Below are 27,142 nucleotides of genomic sequence, written 5' to 3'. Positions count from 1 at the left end.
TAACAGTTGACCAATTAAAATTGATGAGTTAAAGAAGGCCATGATCGCACGCATCGGAAAAGTTGCTCATCCGAGAAACGTGGACGGATTTGCCGAGAGGCGATGCGTCCGATACGATGTAGTGAACGCGGTTACATAACAATTACAGCAAAGATTGTCTTTTTCCGATCCGTGCGATTCGTCCGATGCGTGCGATACGATGTAGTGAACTCTTACCTTTACAGTGAGATATAATTTTTTATATTAAAAATATTGACAGTCCACTTTTGAACTGCAAGAAATTTGCAATTCTGATATCATTTACAACAGTGGCGCATCTATTCCTCCTATTTCAACATTTATGGTTAATAAATTGTGAACGTCAGTGAGGTTATTCCGCGTAGGCACAAGTCAATTATGCACACCTTTCCATCTCTTTAAATAAACACGTGTTTTTTATTTTTTTTTGTTTTGTTTTTAATGAGGGATCTTTCATCGTCAGAATTACGCTTTCCTAATTATTTAGACTATAATTAAAACATCGATTACTTTATATTTACGGTTTATTACCTGGACCACACAACAGAAACACAAAGACGCGACAAAGACAAGGTTACAATCCATTAGTCACATGATACCAAACGTAAAAAAAATTAAAATTGTTCCAATTCATCTTTTAGAAAGATTTAAACTTGAAAAGGGAAAAGTGGGAAAGTGATATCTCAAATCGGGAAGCGGGAAATAAATTCTCTAAACTTCGGAAAATTCCCACAAAAATCGGAAATCTGGCAAACCTATTGATAATTGTCGCTATGCATCATAGAAGTCCTGCTCTGTCTATTTAGATTTAATTTAGTGAAACGAATAAAATGTAACCAAAATTCAAAGAGTTTCTTATTAATGTCTTTTAAATGTTTCAATATTAAAATTAACCTGAAGAATGTATTAGTCTTACTCGTGACGACACAGCATGTTAGACACATCACGAGCTGATAACGAAATATCAGGAAATACCAGCACATCTGGAAACGGAGGCTTAGCAGTGTTTTCCTTCTTGTCATACAGAACTGAGGATGTAGTGAAGAAGAATGCAATGACGGTGAAAGAGAGAACACAACGCAAGCACAGATGGTAAGTATCGCTCAAATTCAATTTAATACATGTTGAATTAAATACATATAGAAATCTCTTTGGGTGGGAGGTCATATTATATATTGTATAAAATAGAGCATTTAAGCCTGTAATAAACTAGCTCAAGTACCTACAGTAACTACAACGTATGCACATTTATACATGTAAATTATAGGAACTGAATATCTCGTTAATTTCAACAATTTCATGTTAGTGTTATACCTTTTTCTGAAAGAAAAAAAAGAACAAAGACAACAATCCTATCTCATATATTACATTTCGTTAGAATATCTATACTTTCATTATCTCAAAATCTTGAATCTATTAAAATTTTCCACGACAATTTGAAAGCTTCTGCATTGTTACATACATCAGTATTACGCATTCATGAGAGAAGTTCATATGTGGAGAAATATATTTCATTACACTTTTGTTAAATCATTTACATCAGCGGTCATCAGTTCGAAATTCTATGGAGCGCGCACTACCTGCTTCGCTGCTCCGACGCCGCGGCTTAGGGTACGTACACATTGGAGCAACGATAAACGATAAAAGAAACGATCTAGCGACGTTTTGGTATTATCAAAGAATCAAGTGTTCATATCGGAGCAACGAGGACGCGGGAAGCGAACATTTTGATTTATCAGTAGAAGATATTCTATGCATCCACTTAGGCCTAATGAAAGAAGATTATAGGAAATACCAGCTGCTAAGTTCAAGGTTAACATAACTTAAATACGTACAAAATTAAACCCGTTTCTCATCCCAAAGATAGTATAAATTCGTTGTGTTGTGATTGGTTCTTGTGATCACATAACATAATTATGACGAATAAATACACAACTGATCAATTTGCCAATATTTACAATAATTAATTTAATATGACGAAATAATAATAAGTCGGTAAATATTCGGATATATTTATAACCATCGGTATTTATACAGATTAATATTATCTTAATCAGAGATCATATGAACGACAAGAGCGAAGAAAATGGAACTTTGCTTTTTCATCGCTTTTATCGTGCATCTTCGCTTTTATCGTTACTCCAATATGCACACCTCAATGACAATGCATACTTCAATTCTCTTTGATATAGCATCGCCGCTTCTTTTATCGTTTATCGTCGCTCCAACGTGTACGTACCCTTAGAGAGCGGAGAAGTGGTTTCAGCAATGCCGTGTCATAATTTGACACAAAATATGACGCTGCCAGTACAAATTGATTTTTGTATATCATCATCATCATCATCATCATCATCATCATCATCATCATCATCATCATAATCACAAATGAAGTGTTGGAGCACGTATTAAGGTGTTTTTTTCCCCTTTTCTGAAAGTAACATTTAATGAAACTATTGATATTAAAAGTAAACATTTCTTCACAAACTCTCCTTCACTCAAGGGCCACAAGGTTTTTCCTATTCGCAGTGCAATCTTGTAACTGGCTCGAATAGCAGGTTCACTTAGATATAAATATTTATGTGAAAATAAATTAATAACATTACAATGTCAATGAAACATCCAATACGGATAGAAGGTACTGTGTACTTAATAAAATATTGTCTAGAATAATTAGGTTTTATCCTGAAATAATAACATAATATATGTAGGCCCTACTTACGTTATCAAACTTATTAATTTTTAAGCTCTTCAAGTAGGTATCGCTATCATTCTCTGGCGAAATATTTTGTGTACTAGTTAGCATAAAAAAATTCGATTAATGTCGCTGCAGGTTAATTCAATATTTTAACGATATTCAATACATTTTGCCTTGTAGGGCTAGGATATTGATGAAATTGCATCTTTTTTCTAGTAAGCTAGAAACAGAGCTGCTTTAGTATTTGTATGTCATGTGATAAACTGAATGTTTTAAGACATATCTGTTACGGATTTTTTTTTTGCATTTTTTGCCTGTTTCAACTCATAAGAGCATATTTTGTTTTATTCGGACATTTTTAGGCATTTTCATTTAATTTTGGCCATAAATCCCCATTATTAATATAATATAATGTTTATTTCCTTTGATATTTGTCTACATATTTTGTCCATTAATACCCATTATTTTTTACTTGGTTATTTAACGATGCTGTATCTACGAGGTTATTTAGCGTTGATGAAATTGGTGATAGCGATATATTTGGCGAGATGAGGCCAAGGATTCGCCATAGATTATCTGACATTTGTCTTGAAGTTAGGAAAAACCTCGGAAAAAACCCAAACAGATAATCAGACCAAGCGGGAGTCGAACCCGCGACCGAGCGCAACTCCGGATCGGCAGGCAAGCGCCTTAACCGACCGAGCTGCGCCGGTGGCTAATGCCCATTACTTTATATAATATTTTAATCATTTTTCTACACAAATATTGTCATTTTAATGTAGTACACTCCAACCATCCCTTCAATATAGACTCCTCTATACCTGTTAATTCCGGATAAGAGTGGCCTTGTGGTGAGCTACATGGAAATTACATCAGGTAAAATAATTAATTAAAGTGTACCACTTAGAAAAAAATATGTAAAATTAAATAAACTTAAATGTTGGTACTACTCGTAGAATTTAATTTAATTACTAGTCTAAATATAATTTTTTTATTGGGTTATTTTACGACGCTGTATCAACATCTAGGTTATTTAGCGTCTGAATGAAATGAAGGTGATAATGCCGGTGAAATGAGTCCGGGGTCCAGCACCGAAAGTTACCCAGCATTTGCTCGTATTGGGTTGAGAGAAAACCCCGGAAAAAACCTCAACCAGGTAACTTGCCCCGACCGGGATTCGAACCCGGGCCAACTGGTTTCGCGGCCAGACGCGCTGACCGTTACTCCACATTAAGTAGTACAAAACCTTATTCCTACTAAGCTAATTATGTAAGAACATTTTTATGGCATTTTAAAGGCATTTTTGAAAGACTTTTAGGTCATAAATTCATTGTTTTAGGACTTTTTTTCATGATTTATGGGTCATCAAAATCCTAGGCCTACTTATTATTATATTCAATAATTGAATAGGCTTTTCCCCATGAATGGTTGAAGCCTATTGGCGTTGATGTCTATTCTTATTTGTGTCGTCCTCCATTGCAAACACTTTCCCGAGTAGGATGCACATGAAACGTTATTCCAACTGAAGTTCACTGGGTACGTCGCCACTTTCCCCTCTTGTTTCCCCTTCACTGCTCTGAACGCTTCTTCCACCCCTTCAAACTGCCGAGCAAGCTTGCTCCGAGCTTATGATCCCTTATTTACACTACGTAAACAATTTCATGCAGGTATGCAAGGCTTAGGACTTAACAATAAAGTCATAATCAAAGATCGGAACTTGGGGACTTGTGTCTTTGAATGTGGCTAAGCGACCGGACTTCAATGTCAACAAACTCCCGCTTCCAGCATAGAGGTACTGTCAGGTCTGCTATAAAAGTAGTTTCTGACTGGAACAACATATTGATAATATTATGGTAGGTTGAAACACGTAATTTTATAGCATATATATAAATAAACATGCAAAATACATCAAATTTACAGTTCTGCTCTGTATAAATTTGCTACAGTGTATGACTACATATTGTAAATTTTATTGTAACAACAATGTAATTTATTCGTCACAACAATAATTCCTTTCTACAATTCACCTTAAACGCTCTCGTCAACAATTGGATCTTCACTCAACACAGTATTCGTTATAGCACTCCACCGACGACAATGACAGTTTACTTGGACTATTACGCACAACAATGAACTGTTAATCTTAACTAATATTTACAAAGCACTATTTACAAATCAGAACTATCAGTTCTCAGTTCTTCTATCTCAGTCACTCGAGTTCACAGTATCTCGAACCACAGACCTCCAGAGACAGTTCACTGTACTCGAACTCGGGTCCCTCCAACTGCGGTCCACTGCACTCGAACTCAGGTCCCTCCAACTGCGGTCCACTGCACTCGAACTCAGGCCTTCGGATGCTGACGCAGATGCGGACGCACACTCGAGTCGAACTCCAGCTGGCTTGCTTGCTCTGGCTTACTCACTGACTGAATAACTGCAAACTCTCTAAACTCTAGTTCGCTGGCGCCTGCTCTTTTATAGCAAAATCATAGTTGCGAGAACATTCTACAGGTGTGTAGAGAATTATCTCGATATCTCTACATCGACAGACTTCTGGAATATTCGGGAAGGTCGTTCCACATTCACTGCGTTAAATAGCAGCTGCGCGCGCAGACTCGTCGCGTTGTCGTAATACACCCTCTCTCTTCTCTCCACCGCGCGACGTCACTCAATGTTCCGTGGAGCCTGTGCGATCTGCTTTCTTGCGGGACGCTGGTCGTGAGTTCGATTCTCACGTCGCTGTCACATTGCCCCCTCCTTAGGGCTGCTCGTCCCGGGCAGTCCCTTGGTAGGCTGCTAATCGGTCCAGATGCACCACCATCATCTTCCCTCGAGGTTGTCGCTGGATGCGGTACACCACGTCATTGATCCGGGTCACCACGCGGTATGGTCCATCCCAGACACGCTGCAGCTTTGGTGATTTCCCTTTGGTCCTGGTAGGTCGATACAGCCACACCAGGTCGCCCTCCTGGAATCCTGCAGAGTTGGCTAATCTGTCGTAGCGCACCTTCATCCTGTCGCTGGCCATCTTGAGGTGCTCTCTGGCCAGTTGGTGAACTCCATTCAACTTCTCGGTGAGTTCTGCCACATAGTCAGTCGCTGGCTGGTCGGCGCTGGGTGGCGTGCCAAACAGCAGATCACAGGGCAGGCGCAGCTCTCTCCCGAAGACCATGTTTGCCGGTGTCATCCCTGTTGTATCGTGGACCGAAGCTCTGTAGGCCAAGAGGAACAGTGGAACTCTGGCATCCCAGTCTCGCTGATGGTTGGACACCACCTTCCGCAGGTGCTCCTCCACGGTTTTGATGTATCGTTCCACCATGCCGTCGGACTGTGGGTGGAGGGGAGTGGTCCTGGTTTTATGCACCCCCAGACGCTCGAGCAATTCTCCCATCAGGTTGGATTCGAAGTTGCGCCCCTGATCGCTATGCAATTCCCGGGGCACCCCGAATCGGCAGATGAAGTTGTCAAGCAGCGCGTCGGCCACCGTCGAAGCCTCTTGGTTGGGAATCGCGTACACCTCTGGCCATTTTGTGAAGTAATCCATGGCGACTAGCAGGTAGCGGTTCCCGCGATCCGTGACCGGGAACGGTCCAGCAACGTCAATGGCGATCCTCTCAAAAGGAGCCCCCACGTTGTACTGCTGCATGGCTCCCCTGCTGCGGGTCCTTGGTCCGCGACTGGCTGCACAGGTGTCGCATCTTCGGCACCATTGTTCCGTGTCGGTTCTCTGATGCAACCAATAGAACCTCTGCCTTAACTTGTCCAGCGTCCTGTTGGCTCCCAGGTGGCCTCCAGTCACTCCAGCATGAGTCTCCTCTAGCACTTCCTTCACCTTGCTCCTGGGCAGGACAAGTTGCTCTATGTGGGTCCTTCCATCGGCCGACTCCCAAATCCTCTTCAGGATACCGTCCTTGACAGTGAAGGATTCCCACTGGGCCCAGTAGCTCTTGTAAGTGGTGCTACGGTTGGCGATATCGGCCCATACAGGTCTCCGGCCGGACTCCACATCACGTAGTAGCTGTCCAATGTTTGGGTCCTCCAGCTGCTCCCTCCTTATGGCGGCGTTATCCCATCCTGGGCTCGGCTGGGCGGCAATTGCTCGGACTGCGTGGGCGCCATCCCGCTCTTCTATTTTCAGGCAGTGTTTGCAGCCATCCAGGCACGGACGTCGTGACAGGGCATCAGCGTTGGAATGTTTCTTCCCTTGTCGGTGTTCAGAGGTGAAGTTGTACTCCTGCAGACGTTGAACCCAACGGGCGGTCTGCCCCTCCAGATTCTTGAAGCCCAATAGCCAGGTGAGTGCAGAATGGTCTGTCCTCAGATGGAATTCCTGGCCATACAAATATTTGTGGAAGTGCTTCAGGGCTTCCACAATGGCAAGAAGTTCTCTACGCGTCACACAGTAGTTTCTCTCAGCCTTGGATAGTGTTCGGCTGAAGTAGGCAATCACCCTCTCTTGCCCGTCCTGTTCCTGAGAGAGTACTCCGCCGATGCCTACGTTGCTAGCGTCCGTGTCGAGCGTGAACTTCCTTCCAGGGATGGGATATCCCAGTACAGGAGCAGTGCAGAGCGCCTCTTTCAGCGACTGGAAGGATGACTCCGCCTCGTCTGTCCACTGGAATTGTCGTTTCTCCTCGGTCAGCTGGGTTAGAGGCTTAGCGATGTTGGTGTACCCAGCTACGAACCTTCTGTAATAAGTGCAGAGGCCGACAAAGCGGCGCAGCTCCTGCTTGTCCCTCGGTCTCGGCCATCCTCTGACGGCTTGTAGCTTCTCCGGGTCCGTGGCCACTCCGTTGGTCCCTACTACGTGTCCCAAGTAGTTGACCTTCTTCTGGAATAGTTGACATTTCTTCGGGTTCAACTTCAGTCTGGCTTGTCGCAGTCTCTCGAACACTTTCCTCAGGTTCAACAGCTGTTCGCCGAAAGTCTTGCCCACCACGATGACGTCATCAAGGTACAGCAAACAGGTGTCGTATGTCAGGCCTCTCATTACAGACTCCATTAGTCTCTGGAATGTAGCCGGGGCGTTGCAGAGGCCGAACGGCATAACGGTGAACTGCCATAGTCCCTGGCCTGTAGAGAATGCCGTTTTCTCCTTGTCCTCAGGATGTAGCGCCACCTGCCAGTATCCTGACTTGAGATCCAACGTCGAGAACCACTCTGCTCCGGCCAGGGTGTCCAAGGTGTCGTCAATTCGTGGGAGGGGAAAGCAGTCTTTCCTGGTGACATCATTCAGTCTTCTGTAGTCCACGCAGAAACGCAGGTCCCCATTCTTCTTCTTCACCAGCACTACAGGTGATGACCAAGGGCTGTCGGATTCCTCGATGACCCCTCTTGCTTTCATGCCCTCCAGTTGGCTGTCAATCTCCCTCTGTTTAGCTAGAGGGACGCGTCGAGGAGGCTGTCTGATTGGGCGAGCATTTCCAGTGTCGATGCGGTGCTGAACTTTCTCCGTTCTCCCGTAGTCGTTTTCAGACAGACTGAACACGTCTTGAAATTCTGTCAGTAGATCGTGGACTTGTCTTCTTTCTCTTTTGTTTAAATTCGCCGGCAATTCTCGAGCCAGCTCTTTCAGTGATGGGTCTAAATCTGGACGTGGTCGGTGACACTCCTCGTTTCCTGCCAGCGACGTCACAGACACCACCGGCTCGACGTTACCTAGTACAGTTCCACTAGGCACCTCCTTGTCCCGATTGGTGACATTCAGGACCCTCACCGGTACCACCTTCTGATTCGGGAGTAGGGATCTGGCCACATAAACCCCATCTATCGGAGTTGTTTGCGAATCGAGGAGCAGGTTTCTCTTAGGTTGTCCGTCCAGTCTTGCCGTCACCACCATCTCGCAGCCTGCCGGGATTGTCACATGATTCTCCAGGGTGAGTCTGCTGGCCATGGGTTGGTCTTCGACGTCCCTCAGGAACACTTCATCCTGACCAAAACGCAGGATACGGCGCCTGACGTCCACCGTTGCATCGAAGATCCGCATGGCGTCGAGTCCCAGGATGACGTCTTCAGTGATGTTGGCGACGAACACCCACATCTCCAGTCTCCTCTTTCCCAATGTCAGATCCAGGAAAACCTCCTTTTGGATGGGCAGGTTCTCGCCTGAGGCAGTACGTAGCTCATACCGGCGCAGCGGCGTCCTCCCAGGTAGGCCACGCACGACTTCCGGTCTGGCGATAGTGAGCGACGCCCCGGTGTCTACCAGTACTCTGCATGGGCGGCCTCTTATCCATCCGTCAGCAATCAGCCCATCGTCGCATCTTCTGTTAACCGTCTTCAAGATCAGCCGAGGGGATGGTGATGACGGCGCCGACGTGCCCCTCATCGCATCGGCCCCTTTTAGTTTTCCTGTTTGTGACCAGATCGGTCACAGTCCCTCCTCAGGTGCCCAGGCTCGCCGCAGGACCAGCAGGTAGGCAATCCTCGTCTTCGTCGCTCGGGTGATTTCGGTTGACGGTCCTCGACGTCGGCCGCCGCGACGCTCCTAATCCGGTGCGATGCCGAGACGTTCGCAGTCAACTTGGCTGCCTCCATCCTGAGGGCCGCCGCCAGAGCTGCGTTGATGGTGCGATGCTCTGCTAAGAGTAGCTGTTGTTTTATTTCCGGGTCTCGAACTCCGCTGCCGAAGGTGTAGGCCGCCTCTCCAGCGATGAAGTCATTAGGTAGGCCCCTGAGCGCCTTATGGGCCAGTTGTTCCACCGCCATCGCGAATTCTTGCAGGGTCTCGCCTGACTGTTGGACCCTCGTTTTTAGTTGGGTCCTAAATGCTGCAGCAAGTTGATGGTCACCATAACGTCCCTCCAGGGCCGCCATTATCTCAGCGGCTGTCCCATCTTCTGGAACGCTGTGAAGAATCTCCGACGCCTGTCCCTGAAGCGCGGCCAGCAGCTGAGTAGTTTTCTCTGCCGGCGTCCACCCATTGTGCTCTGCGATGGCCTCGAACTGGCGACGGAATATCGCCCAAGACGTCGTACCGTCGAACTTCGGCGTCTTGACGTTGTGATGTCTGGCTGAAGGCGATGATTCCGCAGGGCCACTATATGGAGTCCTCAACTCTGTGGCCGCTTCTTGCATGGCACGTCGAACCTCCTCGGCAACTATCTGTTTATGTTCTCTAGCCTGGCGATCCACCAACGCGAGAATGTGCTTGTTTTCCTCAGCATGTCGGTCCATCAACGTGAGTATGTGCTTGTTTTCTTCAGCATGTCGGTCCATCACCTCACTCGACTGCTCTTGACGACGCTCGAGATCGCGGATTTTACCGTCGAAATGGTCTACATCCTGTCTCAACTCGGCTACTGTCTCGTTTATAGTTGTAAAATTCTGGTTTAGTTTATCCAGATCGGCCTTAAGTTCGTCTCTCACAATGGCGACAATTCCATCTACGTGGGCCGAAACACCTTCGATTTGTGTAGTGACGTCATCTTTCACTCCGCTTGTCGCCTTTCACTCCGCTTATGTCGCCTTTCACTCCGCTTATGTCGCCTTTCACTCCGCTTATGTCGCCTTTCACTTCACTTATGTCACTTTTCACCTCACTGATGTGCTTGTTCATGTCCTTCATGTCGTCTTTCATTTCTGCTTTTACGTCACTTATGTCCTTTTTCATTTCAGCTTTCATTTCCGCGATGGCTTGCAGGATCTGCTGTAGGTTCTCCATTGTCGATAATGTCCCACTTCTGACACCACTGTAAATTTTATTGTAACAACAATGTAATTTATTCGTCACAACAATAATTCCTTTCTACAATTCACCTTAAACGCTCTCGTCAACAATTGGATCTTCACTCAACACAGTATTCGTTATAGCACTCCACCGACGACAATGACAGTTTACTTGGACTATTACGCACAACAATGAACTGTTAATCTTAACTAACATTTACAAAGCACTATTTACAAATCAGAACTATCAGTTCTCAGTTCTTCTATCTCAGTCACTCGAGTTCACAGTATCTCGAACCACAGACCTCCAGAGACAGTTCACTGTACTCGAACTCGGGTCCCTCCAACTGCGGTCCACTGCACTCGAACTCAGGTCCCTCCAACTGCGGTCCACTGCACTCGAACTCAGGCCTTCGGATGCTGACGCAGATGCGGACGCACACTCGAGTCGAACTCCAGCTGGCTTGCTTGCTCTGGCTTACTCACTGACTGAATAACTGCAAACTCTCTAAACTCTAGTTCGCTGGCGCCTGCTCTTTTATAGCAAAATCATAGTTGCGAGAACCTTCTACAGGTGTGTAGAGAATTATCTCGATATCTCTACATCGACAGACTTCTGGAATATTCGGGAAGGTCGTTCCACATTCATTGCGTTAAATAGCAGCTGCGCGCGCAGACTCGTCGCGTTGTCGTAATACACCCTCTCTCTTCTCTCCACCGCGCGACGTCACTCAATGTTCCGTGGAGCCTGTGCGATCTGCTTTCTTGCGGGACGCTGGTCGTGAGTTCGATTCTCACGTCGCTGTCACAATATATTCGAAGATTTTCGAACCCATAAAGTCTTCGTCTGTTAGTTAAACATGATTTGAAAAGAAAGAAACTTATTTCCACGTCACATGAAGTGACGGGAGCAAACTTAATTTCTTTTCTTTTATTTATTTTAACTAGCTGCCTAGTAAGTACTAATTACATTTATAAAACATAAATGTTTCAATCACTAGCGTAAGAGCCAGGCTCATGTACGGTGTGGTCTTAGTCAATAATATAACATAAAATTTACAAGGACAGATTACTAAATACAGTAAGTAACTTAATTCAAACCAATAAATACAACACAGAGCAAGAATAAAGAAGAAAGATAAAAAGAGAGAAAAATACACATTTAATATAAATTGACAATCCGACAGAAGCCAGTGATATTCAATAAAAATATGAATATAGTCCACAGATATAAAAGGTAAAAAAAATACATTTGTTAATATTATATAACATGGATAATTTTATAAATTTCTTTTTTAAAAGCTTCAATTTTAAAATATTTCAAATTTGGAAAATGGTTTGTAATTTTATTATAAAGTCTTGGGCCGAAATAAAATACTGGATGTTTTCACTGTCACTATTTCCTGTTCGACTTTCAGCAGTTGCTAGCTGATCTCGTATCTGAGAAAAATAAGTATCCTAAATTTTTCTCGAAAATAGTTTTCAATTTCTGTGTCACTACTAGGGAAGGTTCCACTACCACTTGATCCATGACTATGGACAAATTTTCCACCGATTTAAGGGACTGCAATGCATTTCAATGAATGCCCGTTTCCAGTCTCTAGTTCATGTGTGGCACAACTTATAAAATATATACTCTCCATTCGAAGAAAATAATGTATCTCCTCCGAATTCCTCCACGAAATTCTGTACCTAAAATTTAAGAAATATATTTTCAAACGTATATAATACCTATTCGAATAATACCTATTTTCTAATTCCTCAAACAGACCGTTTACCTCTAATTATCTAAATGTCATTGGTTTCGACACGACACAGTTTCCTCGTCCATCTTCCTATCGTTCGATGTGACCACTTTCTTAGTATATATGACAGTCCCTGAGCACTTGCAGCGTGAGCTTTGTGTACGTTCTACCTGTAACCTTACTCATGCACACGACACATAAGTCCCCAAGTTCCGAGCTTTGGTCATAATCCTTTTTATTTTCCAATGTTTCAGACTTCTAAATACAGTTCTTCAATGCTGTGTGCCGTCATCCTAACTCTTGGAAATTAACAATCGCACAGATCATAATACGAAGGACGTAGTGCAGTGAAATGGAAGTTTATCCGAAATGAAAATGGTAAATCATTTTATTTCATTTTTTATTTATTAATTTCTTTATTTATGTATTCATGTATTCATTCATCCATTCATCATCCATCAATTTATTAATGTATTATTTATTTATTTATTCATTATTCATTTACTTATGTTTATTCATTATTTATTTATTTATTTATTTATTTATTTATTTAGTTTAACATTGAATGACGTTATTATTCGAGGTTCACTAGGACGAAACGCGTACCACTAAGGCTGGGATTACGATCGACGATCGTTTGCGTTACGTTTCGTTACGATAAAGTTCGTTGAAGTTTTGCAAATACAGAGTGCGTCAGAAAGAACGGACGGATTTCACATGGCAAGAAAATTGTAAAGATTCATCAAATCAAAAATTTATTGTTATCAACATATTCACCAATACATGCAGTTTATTTATGTAAAACAACATTATCCATATGATGTCCTTGGCTTTCAATACAGACATCGAGGCGTTTTCTGATGTTCGCCATCACTTTCACAGTCATAGCTGGTGCAATTTCCAGGATTTCTTCACGAATCGCTGTCTTCAGTTCGTCCAGTGTATGTGATCGATGTTTACAAACTTATGCCTTCAAATGGTCCCAAAGAAAGAAGTCGCAGGGCGCGAGATCTTACCGTAGCCTCGGACAATCTCAGTGCAATAGAATTTCGTCCAGGTGATTTCTTCTTTAATGTTGAACCTGTGATACGAAATGAAGCCACCCACCGCAAAATTGTATTCCGAGTTGGAATCCTAGCGTGACATCCGATGTCGAAATGAGTCCTGAGTGGCGATCACAGACTCTTCATTTTTCAAAAATGTCTCTACGATGAAAGCACGTTGTACACCAGACCAACACCATGTTCTCAACTGAAACTGCATTCTCTGGCTGACCCAACAGTCGTGGTCCCCCTCACTATATCTCTCTCCTCGTTGCGTATCGATAGTTTAAAATCCATCCGTTCTTTCTGACGCACCCTTTACAAGCACCCGGTATTTGATTACGATCAACGTTAAAATGAACGAACGCATGACGGCGCTGATTCGACATTGCCGAAGTCTAGTTTCCACAAACGCAAAGAAACGTAAGTTGAACGTCATCTAATCACGAATCAGAAGCGCTCCATATATTTTCACCTCTTCTTTCGTTGTAGATGCGCCATATTGCTTCTGAAATATTAAATAAAATAATATTAATTAAAAATTACATAATACGAGAAACGATCTTTGATTGAATATGTCACGTCACATGAATATATTTCCTCTATGACATAAAACACATTTTGTTTAAAATTAAACATTATAGGCAGTAAACAAAAAAAAGCAATTATACTACGCAGCTCTCCGTACCGTATTGGACAAGTGAATGGTCGTCGTGTAAATGGACCCAGGTTCGAACCTATGGTCAACTTATTATTCTTTCTTTTTATCTTTTTCATCATTTATTTACATTATTTTAGATACGTTATGTCACAGTATAGCTTTGAACATTTTTTGTTTTTTAATTTTTGCTGCTACCTAGAGGACTCAAATTGAAGAAAAGTTGCTAAGTAGCTCTGGTCTAATTTCGGTTTGATTTATTGCAAAGTGTGAGTTGTGTGGAGGAAACAATTTTTTTTAGTCCGAAAGTAAACATTTCATTCATTGATATATGTTTTCTAATACAAAACCAGGAAATAAAAAATCTCAATCAGAGAAGCCTGCTCTGGTTTATGATGGCAAATACATTTTAAGTATGATAATCAGATTTTACAGCTATATTCCCACCTATATTCCATGTGTTCCAACTTGAAAGAGGGTATGTTCCAAGGTGCATGAACCTGTTATATCTTCGAACACATTGCATATCCCTTCATTTTATTTTTTCCTCCTTAATGGATCTGTAAAACACGAAAATACATACAGGAAGTTGTAAAGAAAACTTCAATAATTATTTCAAGCATTTTTCATTTAAAAAGTTCCATTTTTCAAAATTAAAAAAATAAATAAATAAATAAAAGGTGAAAAGTGCTTCAAAGTACAACAGTCTCCCCTAGTATGTGGTTTTATTATTATTATTATTATTATTATTATTATTATTATTATTATTATTATTATTATTATTGTTGTTGCTTTATCATTATCGCCATTCTATATTATTCTGTCGTAAAATATTTTTGTTACAAGACAATGATACGCCCGGTATTAATTTATGGATGCGAAACATGGGTTATGACCAAAAAAAACAACAGAAAACATAATCAATAGTTTTGAAAGGAAAGTGTTAAGAAGAATTCTCGGACCCGTTAGAGAAAAAAAAGTCTGGAGAATAAGACATAACAAAGAAATTTACAATAGATATAAAGATTTAGAGATTTCAGTAATAGTGAAACTCAAAAAATTAGAATGGGCTGGACATGTTCAGAGAATGGACAATTCAAGCATACCGAAGATGGCTATGCAGGATCAGATATATGGCAAAAGACCTATTGGAAAACCTAGGAAAAGATGGAAGGACTCAATCAAGGAAGATTGCCAGCAGCTATTGAAGTGTAGGAATGGGAAGTGAGAGCCTGGGATAGAGAAGATTGGGCTGTAGCGCCGATGATGATGATGATGATGATGATGATGATGATGATGATGATGATGATGAAAATATTTTTGTAATACCGGTATTTTACTTATGTTGTCTCAAACAAAGTTACCATAAAGTTCAATGTGTATCATAAACAGCTGACTGACTGGCGTGTGCATTTCAGTACTCATTATGGCCAGCAGAGTGTGACAGTTGTCACGAACGTCAATCGTAATTCACAGCATATGAACGTTCGGTAGAAGTTCAACGTACGGATGAACGCAACGTTACGTACCGCAAAAGAACGTTCATCGTAATCCCAGCCTAACCCAACACCATCTTTGGGTGCTAATACTTAACTTAACACCTATAGTGTGTTTAATTAGGAACATCTTATACAGAGCGGAAGTGATATAACTGTGCAGATTGAAGTTGGCAATAGAATATGAGTATATTCAAATAAATAAAGAACCTATTATCCGTTTTGTGGCAAAGGCTGATTGGGATTTCCCGGTCTTTGATCGGGTCAAAAACCCTGATAGAACTGATATTTAACCCTTGCGATGAATTTCGATGAAGTCTAGAAGGCCTAATTAGTCAAATCCACTCTCCTCACCTCCACGCTGGGGCTCTTTGGGATCTTTTAAGATGCGAAAGAGAGAGTGGTGTGCGGAAATCAACGGGAAGCTACGGCATTTACCTTTCCCAAGAAAAAAATAGGAAAGACTGGAGAATGCTGGGTTTGTAGTTAAAGACCCGCCCTTGAGCAAAACACTATGAATGAATGAATGAATGTCCATTTTGTAATTAAGTAGGCCTACATGGTTAATTAGAAAATTAGATTCCGCATCGCCGGCTCACCTACGAATACACACACGAACTCAGGTCACAATACCAGCATTCCTTCCCTCAGTCACAGCAGCAGGGTTGCCGGACTTCCTAATTAGAAAATAACTATACGTGTTAATATTTCTACCTAATTTGCAATAAAACCGTCCAAGGGGACAAATCATTCGTTATCAGTTTCTCTAATGATAAGAGTAAAATTCAGATTGTACGAGTGTATTTATCGAGTAAAAGAGTGTTACCATTTATGGGAAAATGGTTCTTTTTTTACAAAATACCTTTTTATTTGGTATTAATGGTTTTTTTGTAATCAATCCAAGGAATAAGCTGTGAAAATCTGCATAGTTATATTACTTCCACCCTGTACAAAATGAAAAAGTAAAAACTTATCTATTTAATATTGACGCTCATTTTATTCCCAAAATGAAACCGTACATAATTTAAATAGTAACACAAAAACATATTAACATTTTCCTTAATTTTACATACTTTTAACCGCTTACTACGCCTAATCCGTAAAAGATGGATCTGGACACACATGCGAGTCAAATACGTTAATAAATGCAACCTTTCCAAAAATGCATCCGTTTTGATCCATTTCTTACGGTGTAGGAGTTAGGATCATTCGAATTCGCCCACAAAATAATACATCAACACATTGAGTAGACCAAGTTTCAGATATCCTACTACAGGAAACATAGGCAATACCAGTTTGTAATCCAGTTCACGCGAAACGCAGCAGAAAGAATATATTTCAGGTTCAATTTTTCCAATTACATTGTTATATCTTAAAATACCATCGGATTAGGTTCAAAATGTGTACTACTTCCCCATTGCTAGTGTTTACACTTTACAGAGTTACTAATTACTCACTACGGACTGGAAGGTGAGGGGTTCGATCCCAGGTGGTGACAGGATCTTTTCTCGTTGCCAAACTTTCAGAACGGCCCCGAGGTTCACTCAGCCTCCTATAAAATTGAGCACGGGCTTTTCCGGGGGTAAAAGGCGGTCAGAGCGTGGTGCCGACCACACCACCTCATTCTAGTGCCGAGGTCATGGAAAGCATGGGGCTCTACCTCCATGCCCCCCAAGTGCCTTCATGGCATGTTACGGGGATACCTTTTTTTTACCTTTACTAATTACTCGAGCCTGGAAGTTAGGCAAAATGCCTTTCTTAACTGAGTAGGATAAATAAAAGAGTTTAATAGACAAAAACATGCTTCCGTACATTTTGGGATGGTAGGGTCAGTTTTTATTTGCCTATTTTAGCTTTCGTTGAAATTGTTGAAATTAACGAGATATTCAGTTCCTATAATTTACATGTATAATGCCTTATTTTGACTTTTCTGCATTTGTTGAATATTTTCTGCTATTATGAACCTATATATTAAATAGTCAGTATAAGAAAACAATTGTACGAATTCCGAATATTATTAAATACAGTATAAATGAAAACTATTTTTTATCTTCAAATGAAGTTACAAAATTAAACAATATTTTTGCATAACGGGAATCTCACTCTACATAAATACATTTTAAATTATTTGTGGATGATTGTCTACAAACCAGCCCTAAGCTGACCAGTCGAAAGAGTGTGTTGGTGAGACCAGTTACTGCTATTGTATCTCACACTCCGAGTCTGTTTCTCTCGTCTAAGAGGCTCAGTTTCTACAGATTTAAAAAAAAAACAATACACAGAGGTGAAAATAATAAATTCTCTGGCAGATCGAATCGTACTAACAGCGTATGCAGATATGATACTAATATCAACAGAGTTGACTGCAATGAAGCTATGCAGAACTTCAATGACTGATACCTATTGTTCTATATTTAATGTAGAGAGATGCAATGTTAATATTTGCAGACTTAGCTGGTAACACAATGCTCCGTGTGATAGCACTGTGGGCATATGTGGAGGTTAGGGGAGAGTCGGATAGTATCGGACATCGGGTAGTATCGGACAGTGCGTTTTTTTCATCTACCACCATATGGTAGTACCTGAATGACATGATTACGTTTCTCTGTGCGACATCACAGAAACGTAACCATGTCAATCAGGTACTATCATCGTGTGGTAGATGAAAGAAACTCATTGTCCGATACTACCCGACCCTCCCCTATGTTTTATTTAATGACGCTCGAAACTGCAGAGGTTATATCAGCGTCGCCGGATGTGCCGGAATTTTGTCCCGCAGGAGTTCTTTTACATAACAGTAAATCTACTGACATGAGCCTGTCGTATTTAATCACACTTAAATGCCACCGACCTGGCCCAGGATCGAACCCGCAACCTTGGGCATAGAAGGCCAGCGTTATACCAACTCGCCAACCAGGTCGACGCATATGCGGATACCTACGTTGTTTTCGGGACATCAGATTGCAGAAAACACACATAAAAAGAAATGACAAACTTCATCTCGAATCGCGGTGTGTTAAGGACTTCTGAGTGTAGCTGAATTCTAAATCTGGTATTGGAAAGACAAATTTATCTCAAATCCATCCACAGATCTACCTACAGATGGCAGATCTAATGAATATTTTGATACTGTATATTACTTAACAGAGTGAGGACTGCCATCACTCTCTGACATAAATAATGATACTTCACCCTAATATGTATGATCACTACATTCATCAGTAGACCTACCCCTTGCAAAATGATCGATAATAAATGACAGATTATAATGCAAATTGCGAATATAAAACTTAGCGATCCTTGCATTAACAAAGAATTGCGTACGTGGTAACTATAATATAATATAATAAAATATAACATAATATAATATAATATAATATAATATAATATAATATAATATAATATAATATAATATAATATAATATAATATAATATAATATAATATAATATAATATAATAATACTAATATTAATAATATTATTAATAATAATAGTAATAATAATAATAATAGTAATAATAATAATAATACCGTATTTGCTCGCGTAATTTGCGCACTTTTTAATTAACTTTGGCCACTGTAAAATTGGGGTGCATAAAATATGCGGATTTTTCAAATAAGAGGTCCTGTTCTGAGTTTATCTCAATTAGTATATGTATAGGTAAGTATTTACGGTAGGGCTAATTTTCTATACCAGTAACTTGTCTCTACCAAGGACAAGCATCTCTACTTAGCTTATATTTTACTGTACCGCAAGAGAAGTTGTAATTTATAACAATCTTTCCATTTAATGCAGATGGTATTTGTTACAAATAAATATAACTAAAATAACATATGTGAGCATTTATGAAGTGTTAGTAACAATCACGGAGCTAAAAGGCATTACGTAAATTTTTCTAAATAATTTTTTAATGTATATGAAGCATTGAATTTGTCTTTTTATTGTGGCACACATAGGCCTACGTTGGGGAAGTATTCTACAGCTTAACATAAGCATTCAATAAATTTACTTGGGTTTCTTCACGATACAATTGTTTTTTCCTTCTCCTGAAAAGTTGCAAAAACTGACTTAATGCTTTTCAGCTCCGACCGATTCAATTGTGGGTGCTCAAATCTGCCCTTAATTTTAGAAGGACTCAAATACCATCTCGGTATTGCAAAAACTGACTTAATGCTTTTCAGCTCCGACCGATTCAATTGTGGGTGCTCAAATCTGCCCTTAATTTTAGAAGGACTCAAATACCATCTCGGTATTACCAATTCCATTGACGCTACATAACGTAGTAGTTGATACAGCGTCGCTAAACAACCGCCTAAATTATAAAACTATTTTCAGGCACTCCAACACCAACAACTAATATACAAGAAGAGAAAAGGATTTGCAGACGGAGCCGGACTTCAGTATGAGGTCAAAATCACTGCCTTGTTATTTTTGAGAGCACTGAAACACACACAACACTTCCGTATCGCCACGAACTTGGAAGAGGCCGGTGCATTCGACGATATTGTCATAGCTTACAAGTCCGAGAAGTCCGAAACATGGAGAACGTCTTTCATACAACTTAAACACAAAAATAGCGAAAGGCTCATCACGATGCATAGTCTACTAGACTTAAAAAGTAAGGGAGATTTCAGACTCTCAAAATATTGCAACTCTTACAACGAAATCAAGGAACAGTTCCAGATTTCTAATAAGGAGCACCCGGTGTTCGGGGGGGACTTCAACGATTCAGAATACGTCATCTTCACGAACGCCAAGATGGACCCCAACCTGTCTAAGCGACTCAGGCAGTCCCGGTGTGCAATACAGACGCTACTTAAACCTAGTACTGACACTGGACATGCATTTTCGTTTAGTGAGACTTCTGACAAAGACATCTATCAATACTTGGATGATTTATTAAAATTAAAGGAATTATTACATTCTATGGATCTCAAAACTATTCCAGAGAAAGAAGTAGAAAACAAAATCAATCAGTTGAAGACATCAGTGTCACAGAGACTATCACGCACATTGGAATTAGGGAAGAAGAGAAGAGAACTAGAATCCATTAAATCCGAATTACAGAATCTGGCAGACTGTGGTGAATTTCTTAGTAAGATATCATTCTTTGTTGAGCAACCTACCGAAGAAGAAATAGATGAAGTAATGGAAGAAGAGATATACAATTATTTCCGCACAAGTGAGGCTGACACAAAAAACATTTGGAAAGCTTTGTATGAAAAGATTTCACAATGGTGGAAAAAAGAAAACACCTACTTGACAGAGACGGAAATATTCTGGCAGGAGATTATTGAAGAGAGATTGTTAACACTAAGCAAAGAGAAAAAAGATGAAATGAACAATTTAGGTATTCAGATGCAAAAAAACCTGTTGCCACTTCCAAATATTCCACAGATAAACATTACAACAAAATCAACACTGCTAACTTGCATGAAAGTATGTCAAACACTGGAGGAACCTCACATTGTGATAGGATTGAAGTCACTGTTGCGTTCGACTGAAGAAGTGATGTCTGTGTGGCCCAGTAAATGGTGTACTATTCTGATAGTGGACTGTGAACTCGAAATGAATGTAGATTTCCAACATATTGTACATTCAAATGGTAGACTTATTGTTGTATCTAGGGTGTCCATCAATAATGGTTCTTGTCTCAATGATAAAATAGATTTTAGCCACTTTTATCTAACTAAGCCAAAGATGATAAACTTCCAAGGTTTCGAAGTTGATCTTGAATGTATGCTTACTGAGAACAGAAAGACTACGATGAACGATGATGTTTTAGTACAAATTCTTACTTCCAAGGAGGATATCAAAATAGGGCAGAGCCTTCTGATAGAAATGGACAAGTTTATTCCCAGAACCTTGAAAACCCATATCCTTATTCAAAGAGATATTCTAACTGGGGATAAATGTAATGAAGTTTTAGCAATTAGTGGTATGACTAAAGAGGATGTGGAGGAAACAGGCTTATCTCTGAGGTGGGGTGTCGGTACCATCGAACATCCGTACTACGAAAATTACTGCAAGATTGTTGCTTTTGACACCGGTAACTATGACAGACTGAGAACAGTTCTGAATGAAAATAAGAACACTTTAAAAGCAACAAGAGAACTTGATCCAAATGTCTGTAAATTTGTAATAATACGCGATCACAAGGAATTCAAATTACTATGTGATATGTGTCACAATGTTCTCTGGGTTGAAATGAGAGAAGACAAAGGACTCGAGTTGAGAGGCACAAAGGGTGATATTACAATGATACATAAGTACATAGACTATTCTGAAGACGTTCGTTATAGCCAAAGTCAAATGGCTACAATCCCTTCCAAAGTCATTCTAATCACCGCAGAGTCGGGAATGGGTAAATCAACGCTCGTGTCACAATTGTGTTATATATTGAAGGAAAAACATCCGACGATGTGGGTGATACCAGTCATATTGAATGACCACACACATCTTCTATACACATGTTTGGACGGGGAAATATCCAGAGACACCATCAAAGAACTCTTAGTTTCTAGTGCGAACGCGCGAGAGTCAACTCTGGGAGAACACTTATTTGACACTGCCATGGACGATATGAGCAATATCGTAGTCCTTTTAGACGGAGTGGATGAAATAAGTCCGACGTATACGAGATTGGTATGCTCTTTAATAAACAGGATGGTAAAAATGGGAACTTCTCAGATTTGGATAACCTCACGTCCTGAAATGAAGAAACTTTTAGAAAAAGAACTTGCTGCCGTATCATACACACTATTACCATTCTCTTTCGAAGATCAATTACTGTTCTTACATAATTACTGGACACATAAAGATCCACTTATTGGTGAAGAAGTTGCGAAGAAATTTGCCAAGATATTAATCGAGTTAACCAATAGAAATCTTTTAGACGAAGACTCGCAGTTCTTAGGAATTCCCCTTCACGCCATAATGATGGCCGAAAACTTTCTCAAAGACCTTAGAACTTTCGATGTCAGTGGTTTAGCAAATATTTCACAAGAGATTAATTTAATAAAGCTATTCAGGCAATTTGTGGAATTCAAATATAATACATATTTTAAGGAAAAGATGAAAATGGATCCGACTAACGCTACAAATATTTTGAAGTGTAAAGAATATGTTGACAAATTTGACATAATACACATAACATATTCGTTGGCAATTCTGATTCCAGAATCACAAAAAAGTATGCTGATGCCTAAACGTATTTGGACAAATGTTACATCTCCAATGGATAAAATAAAAATTGAAAATATAGGAATTATCGATGTAATTGCAAACAACGAACCGCATTTCATTCATAGATCATTTGCTGAATACTTCTGTGCTCTGTGGCTAATGAGAAATTACAAGCAGAACAAAGAATTCCTAAGAAAATGTTTTTGTCAACCGGAGTTACACGTTATGTTGAGAATGCTGAACTACATGATTTCGGAAAGCAGAGAATTGCATATCGCTGTTCTCAATAACGACATGCATAAAGTAAGTAAACTCTTAGACGAACGAATTTATGTTGACCTGCAAGACAATTATGGTAGATGTGCTCTGCATCTTGCATCATTTTACGATCATAGAGATATTGCTGAAGAATTGTTGAAAAATGGCGCAAATATGTGTATGAGGGATATTCTAAAATTTGATGCGTTGGACTATTGTGACAGAAATAAATCTTGGGCTACTGCAGATTTGCTCTTGAAACACAGGAAAGAAACTGGACTAAGGAAAAGAGTGGAGTTAGTTCTCTTGAAACAAAATATTACAGATTCAGAGTACGGAGTTAGTGCTTCATTAGAAAGCGCTGAGAAAGGATATACGGAACTGGCAAGGTATATTCAAATCAACGGCTTAGATCTGAAGAACACTGTATTGAATTCAAGTATGCAAACAGCTCTCCACATTGCAATCTTAAATGAAAATTATGGGATAATAGATATTATCTTAGATAGAACTATGAAATTGAACAATGTAAAAGCTATGTGGAGATTCTTGACTCGTCAGACCGAAGACTGTATTCTTGAGGGAGTCAATAAGAAGGATGCTCGTGAGTACACTCCCTTCATGTATGCGTGTGAGAAAGGCCAAGTATCAGTGGCTGAGCAATTGCTGTATCATGGGGCAGACATTAATTCCTCTGGTACGTTGAGTCACTCTTTATTTTACACAGCAGCATATCAAGGAAACTTCCCTCTTGTTTGTAATTTAGCGGAGAGGCATGCAAATCTTAACGCAGTTACAATGAATGGACTCAATGTCCTCCACATAGCTTCAGGAAGAGGTGATCTGAACATTGTTCAATATTTGTTAGATCTCGGAATGGATGTAAATGTTACTGATTCTGCTGGCTACTCTCCTTTGCATATAGCGACGTATCAAGGAAACTTGCCTCTTGTTCGATGTTTAGTTGAGAGGAACGCTAATATTCACGCAGCTACCTCCCGCGGTTCCAATGCTATTCACATTGCTTCACGGAGTGGTCACTTGAACATTGTTGAATACTTAGTAGACATCGGAGTGGATATTAATATTACTGATAGCTATGGTTATTCTCCTTTGCATATAGCAGTGGATGAAGGAAACTTGCCTCTTGTCTGCAGTCTAGTGAAGAAACGTGCAAATTTTCACGCAGTTACACCCGACGGTTCCAGTGTTCTCCATATAGCTTCACGGAGAGGTCATCTGAACATCGTTAACTTTCTAATACTTCTAGGATTAGACACAAATTCTACTGATATTTATGGTGATAATCCTTTGCAGATAGCAGAGTCTGAAGGACACTTGCCTGTTGTTGAATGCTTAGCAAATACACAAGCGAATCTTGACTCACTAGGGAATCTTCCCATGTCAAATCACACAAAATGAAAGAAATTTTGACTTTCATGTGTCTGATTGCGTTTATATGTTTTATTAACTCTATGTATCTAGTAAACTAATACATGTGTCTTTATTTCTACCAAAGTCCATTGGCCGGTTTTTCCAAGTATTGTTAGACAATTTAACGACTGTTAAACTCTAAACAGTTTGTTAATTAATAAATTTGTATGTTTTCAACACCAGTTTGGTTTAACATATTGTTAACAGTTTGTTAATTTTAAATGTAGGATTTCGGGCAGTTAACTCGTTTAACAGTTAGTTAAATATGGCCGATGTCTCCACAGCTATTCGAACAGAAGTTGCGAAATTAATATTTTGTATCTCTCTGTAGGGAATATTTAGCATATGACTGGTAATATAACATTTAAAAAATACTTTGGACTGTTTATTTCTTTCGTATTTCGTATCCATAATAGCTATGAGGAAATATAACCTTACTTTGTAATTATTATTCAGCACGTCACCTACAACTTTCATTTGTCAACTGTTTGTTTATGGAGCGTGGCCTACTACAACAGATTGTCATTTTATGCAAGTTTCATGACTTACTCTATAATATAGAATTTAAAGATTAATTTTAGCCAATCAAAAATTGTCTTACATGTGTATAATCAATACCAACTGCTGTTGAGTAGTTAAAATAGTGCTAACAAATGTTATAGTTAAGTGCTGGTTATCTTAAACAAAATTATGTTGAACAAATGGAAAATACATTAACAAAGCGTTAAAAATAAACAGACTGTTAATTTAACATTCGTTAAGCAAAATTAAATATTACTTGGACAAACTGGTCATAAATGTTTTAAAAATATTGCAAGTTAAAATTCGTTCGCGTTGTGCTTCATATAGCAGTTCCGAAAGTTACTTTTTGTATTTATAACTATTTTAATAATTATTCAGAAACAAACATGTGTAACAAGTAATGGCAATTACATTGTATTTGTAACTTAAGATGATTATATGGACATGGAGATATTAATATGGCTGAATACAATGGATGAACACATCTCAATACATCAGGACTTAAAGGGGACATGACTACTGTTCAATCTTTAGTGGATAACTTAGAAGTACAGTTTATGTAAGTCGAAATTCAAGCTCACGTACAATAGGACTCCAATTATTCGCACTAATTTGGGGTTGGCATGATCCGGATATGCAGAAATCCGGATGCTTGGGTCAGACATGAACATCACTCTAGCAACATGTTGCTGTGAAAGTGTAGTACGCATGTATTAAAAAGGTTACAAATATTTAAGGGGTAAAGTACAGCTTACAGCTGTAAAATTTTTGGAAACATTCAACATTTTTTTCCTCCATTACTGTACCTTGTACAATAATGAAAATTGGTATGTGTAAAATATTATCCTTCTGCTATATTTTTACGATTAAAATATATATATATATATATATATTTTTTCAAAATTCAAAATGGTGGCAGTTCACTGTGCAGTGATGAAGCGTTTCCCTCGTAACTCATAAACTTGTTAACTTTTTCACGTTCTCTCTCTTTTATTTTATTGTTGAAACTCATGTTTACAATATCATGCTCTTTCTACTACATTCCTTAATAAATAATTTTTTATTTTTTTATTTTGTGTTAGAAGAAAATACTAATATTTTACCATTTTTTAAATGAATTTATTTTTTATCAGACAATCTATCAAAGATAGAGAAGAGATCTTGCATCATATTGTAGATATGACATGCATAAATATACAGAAAAAATTTTATTACAGATTGTTGGATAATTTTTTAGTTATGTGGGAAACGCTTCATTACTACACAGTGAACTGAATTTTGAAAAAGAAATGTAAATATATTTTCTTTAATCGTAAAAATATTTTTTTCATAATTCAGAAGGACAGTGTTTTACACATACTAATTTTTATTATTGTACAAGATACAGTAATGGAGAAAAAAATGTTGAATATTTCCAAAATGTTATTGCTGTAAGCTGTACCTAACTCCTTAAACACAAATAATAATTTCCATGAATGCATAAAAACTGTTGAATCTCGTGTGTTATACAGTATTTCATCCATTACTGGTATCTAAATTGAATTTTAAATTGTACATCTTTTCTTTGTTATGTCTTGTTTGTGAAAAAGTTATAAATGAATGTATGTATGAATTTTATTGCTGTTAATGTGTGGTTGTCATGGAGAAAGTGATTTAAACAAAATCAGTTCACTGCTATGAGTTAAAAACTTTTATGCTCGACCATGCCGAAATGAAGTAATTATACACCTGGTAGCAGCCCTTTAATGCATGTCATTAAAGTACACCTACTCATTAAAGTTCAGGTTTTCGATTATTCTCGGATATGCAATCGAAAGACAACGAGGGAAACGTCACGGAGGCTGGAAATCCAATACTGTCGCAGAAGGTTATGTTCTGTTACTATAATAATTAGCGTTAATTGTAAATAATATTCAAATAAATTCAATTCGTCATCTCGTTTTTTCAATTCTAAATCAATTTCCAGGTTATATCAAAATTAGTTCATGTTATTCTCTAGATTATATCAAGGTCAATGACATTATTGTTCCTCGGAAAAAATCAATACTTTCGCGTCTGCGCACATCTCACAATTTACGAGCTATGCACAAGGTCACTTCCGCTCTTCAGTCAGATGCGAATAAAATGAATACTTCTGAATAATTTCAAGTTAGAAATATGGTCGAGCATAAAAAGTCTTATGAAACTTGCCGATAATGGTAATTAAGACGCTCGTATAAAATTTATGAAACTCGCTTGCGCTCGTTTCATAAAGAAACATACTCGCGTCTTAATTACTATCATTATAGGCTCGTTGCATAATGTACTATTAATTCAGTGCTGTGAATAAAGTCATTATTTAGGTTGCTAAGGAAGGCGAAATAAACACCAGTTTAGATATCAGTCATGAATGAAAATAATGTTTAAAATAATTAAAGTTAC

General features: G+C 39.2%; 1 protein-coding gene across 1 annotated transcript; it reads left to right on the top strand.

Annotated features, from left to right (window-relative positions):
- Positions 1-1,042: 1,042 nt before the first annotated feature.
- On the top strand, positions 1,043-25,603 carry LOC138714837 (uncharacterized). The gene is made up of 3 exons (XM_069847024.1): positions 1,043-1,110; positions 12,381-12,504; positions 19,658-25,603. The coding sequence occupies exons 2-3, from the start codon at positions 12,496-12,498 to the stop codon at positions 24,185-24,187; spliced, it is 4,539 nt and encodes a 1,512-aa protein (XP_069703125.1). The 5' UTR covers positions 1,043-1,110; positions 12,381-12,495; the 3' UTR covers positions 24,188-25,603.
- Positions 25,604-27,142: the final 1,539 nt, after the last annotated feature.

This window comes from Periplaneta americana, chromosome 2, assembly GCF_040183065.1.
Source record: "Periplaneta americana isolate PAMFEO1 chromosome 2, P.americana_PAMFEO1_priV1, whole genome shotgun sequence".
NCBI lineage: Eukaryota > Metazoa > Arthropoda > Insecta > Blattodea > Blattidae > Periplaneta > Periplaneta americana.
The sequence above is the reverse complement of the archived record's forward strand: the minus strand, read 5'-3'. Positions and strand labels throughout refer to the sequence as shown.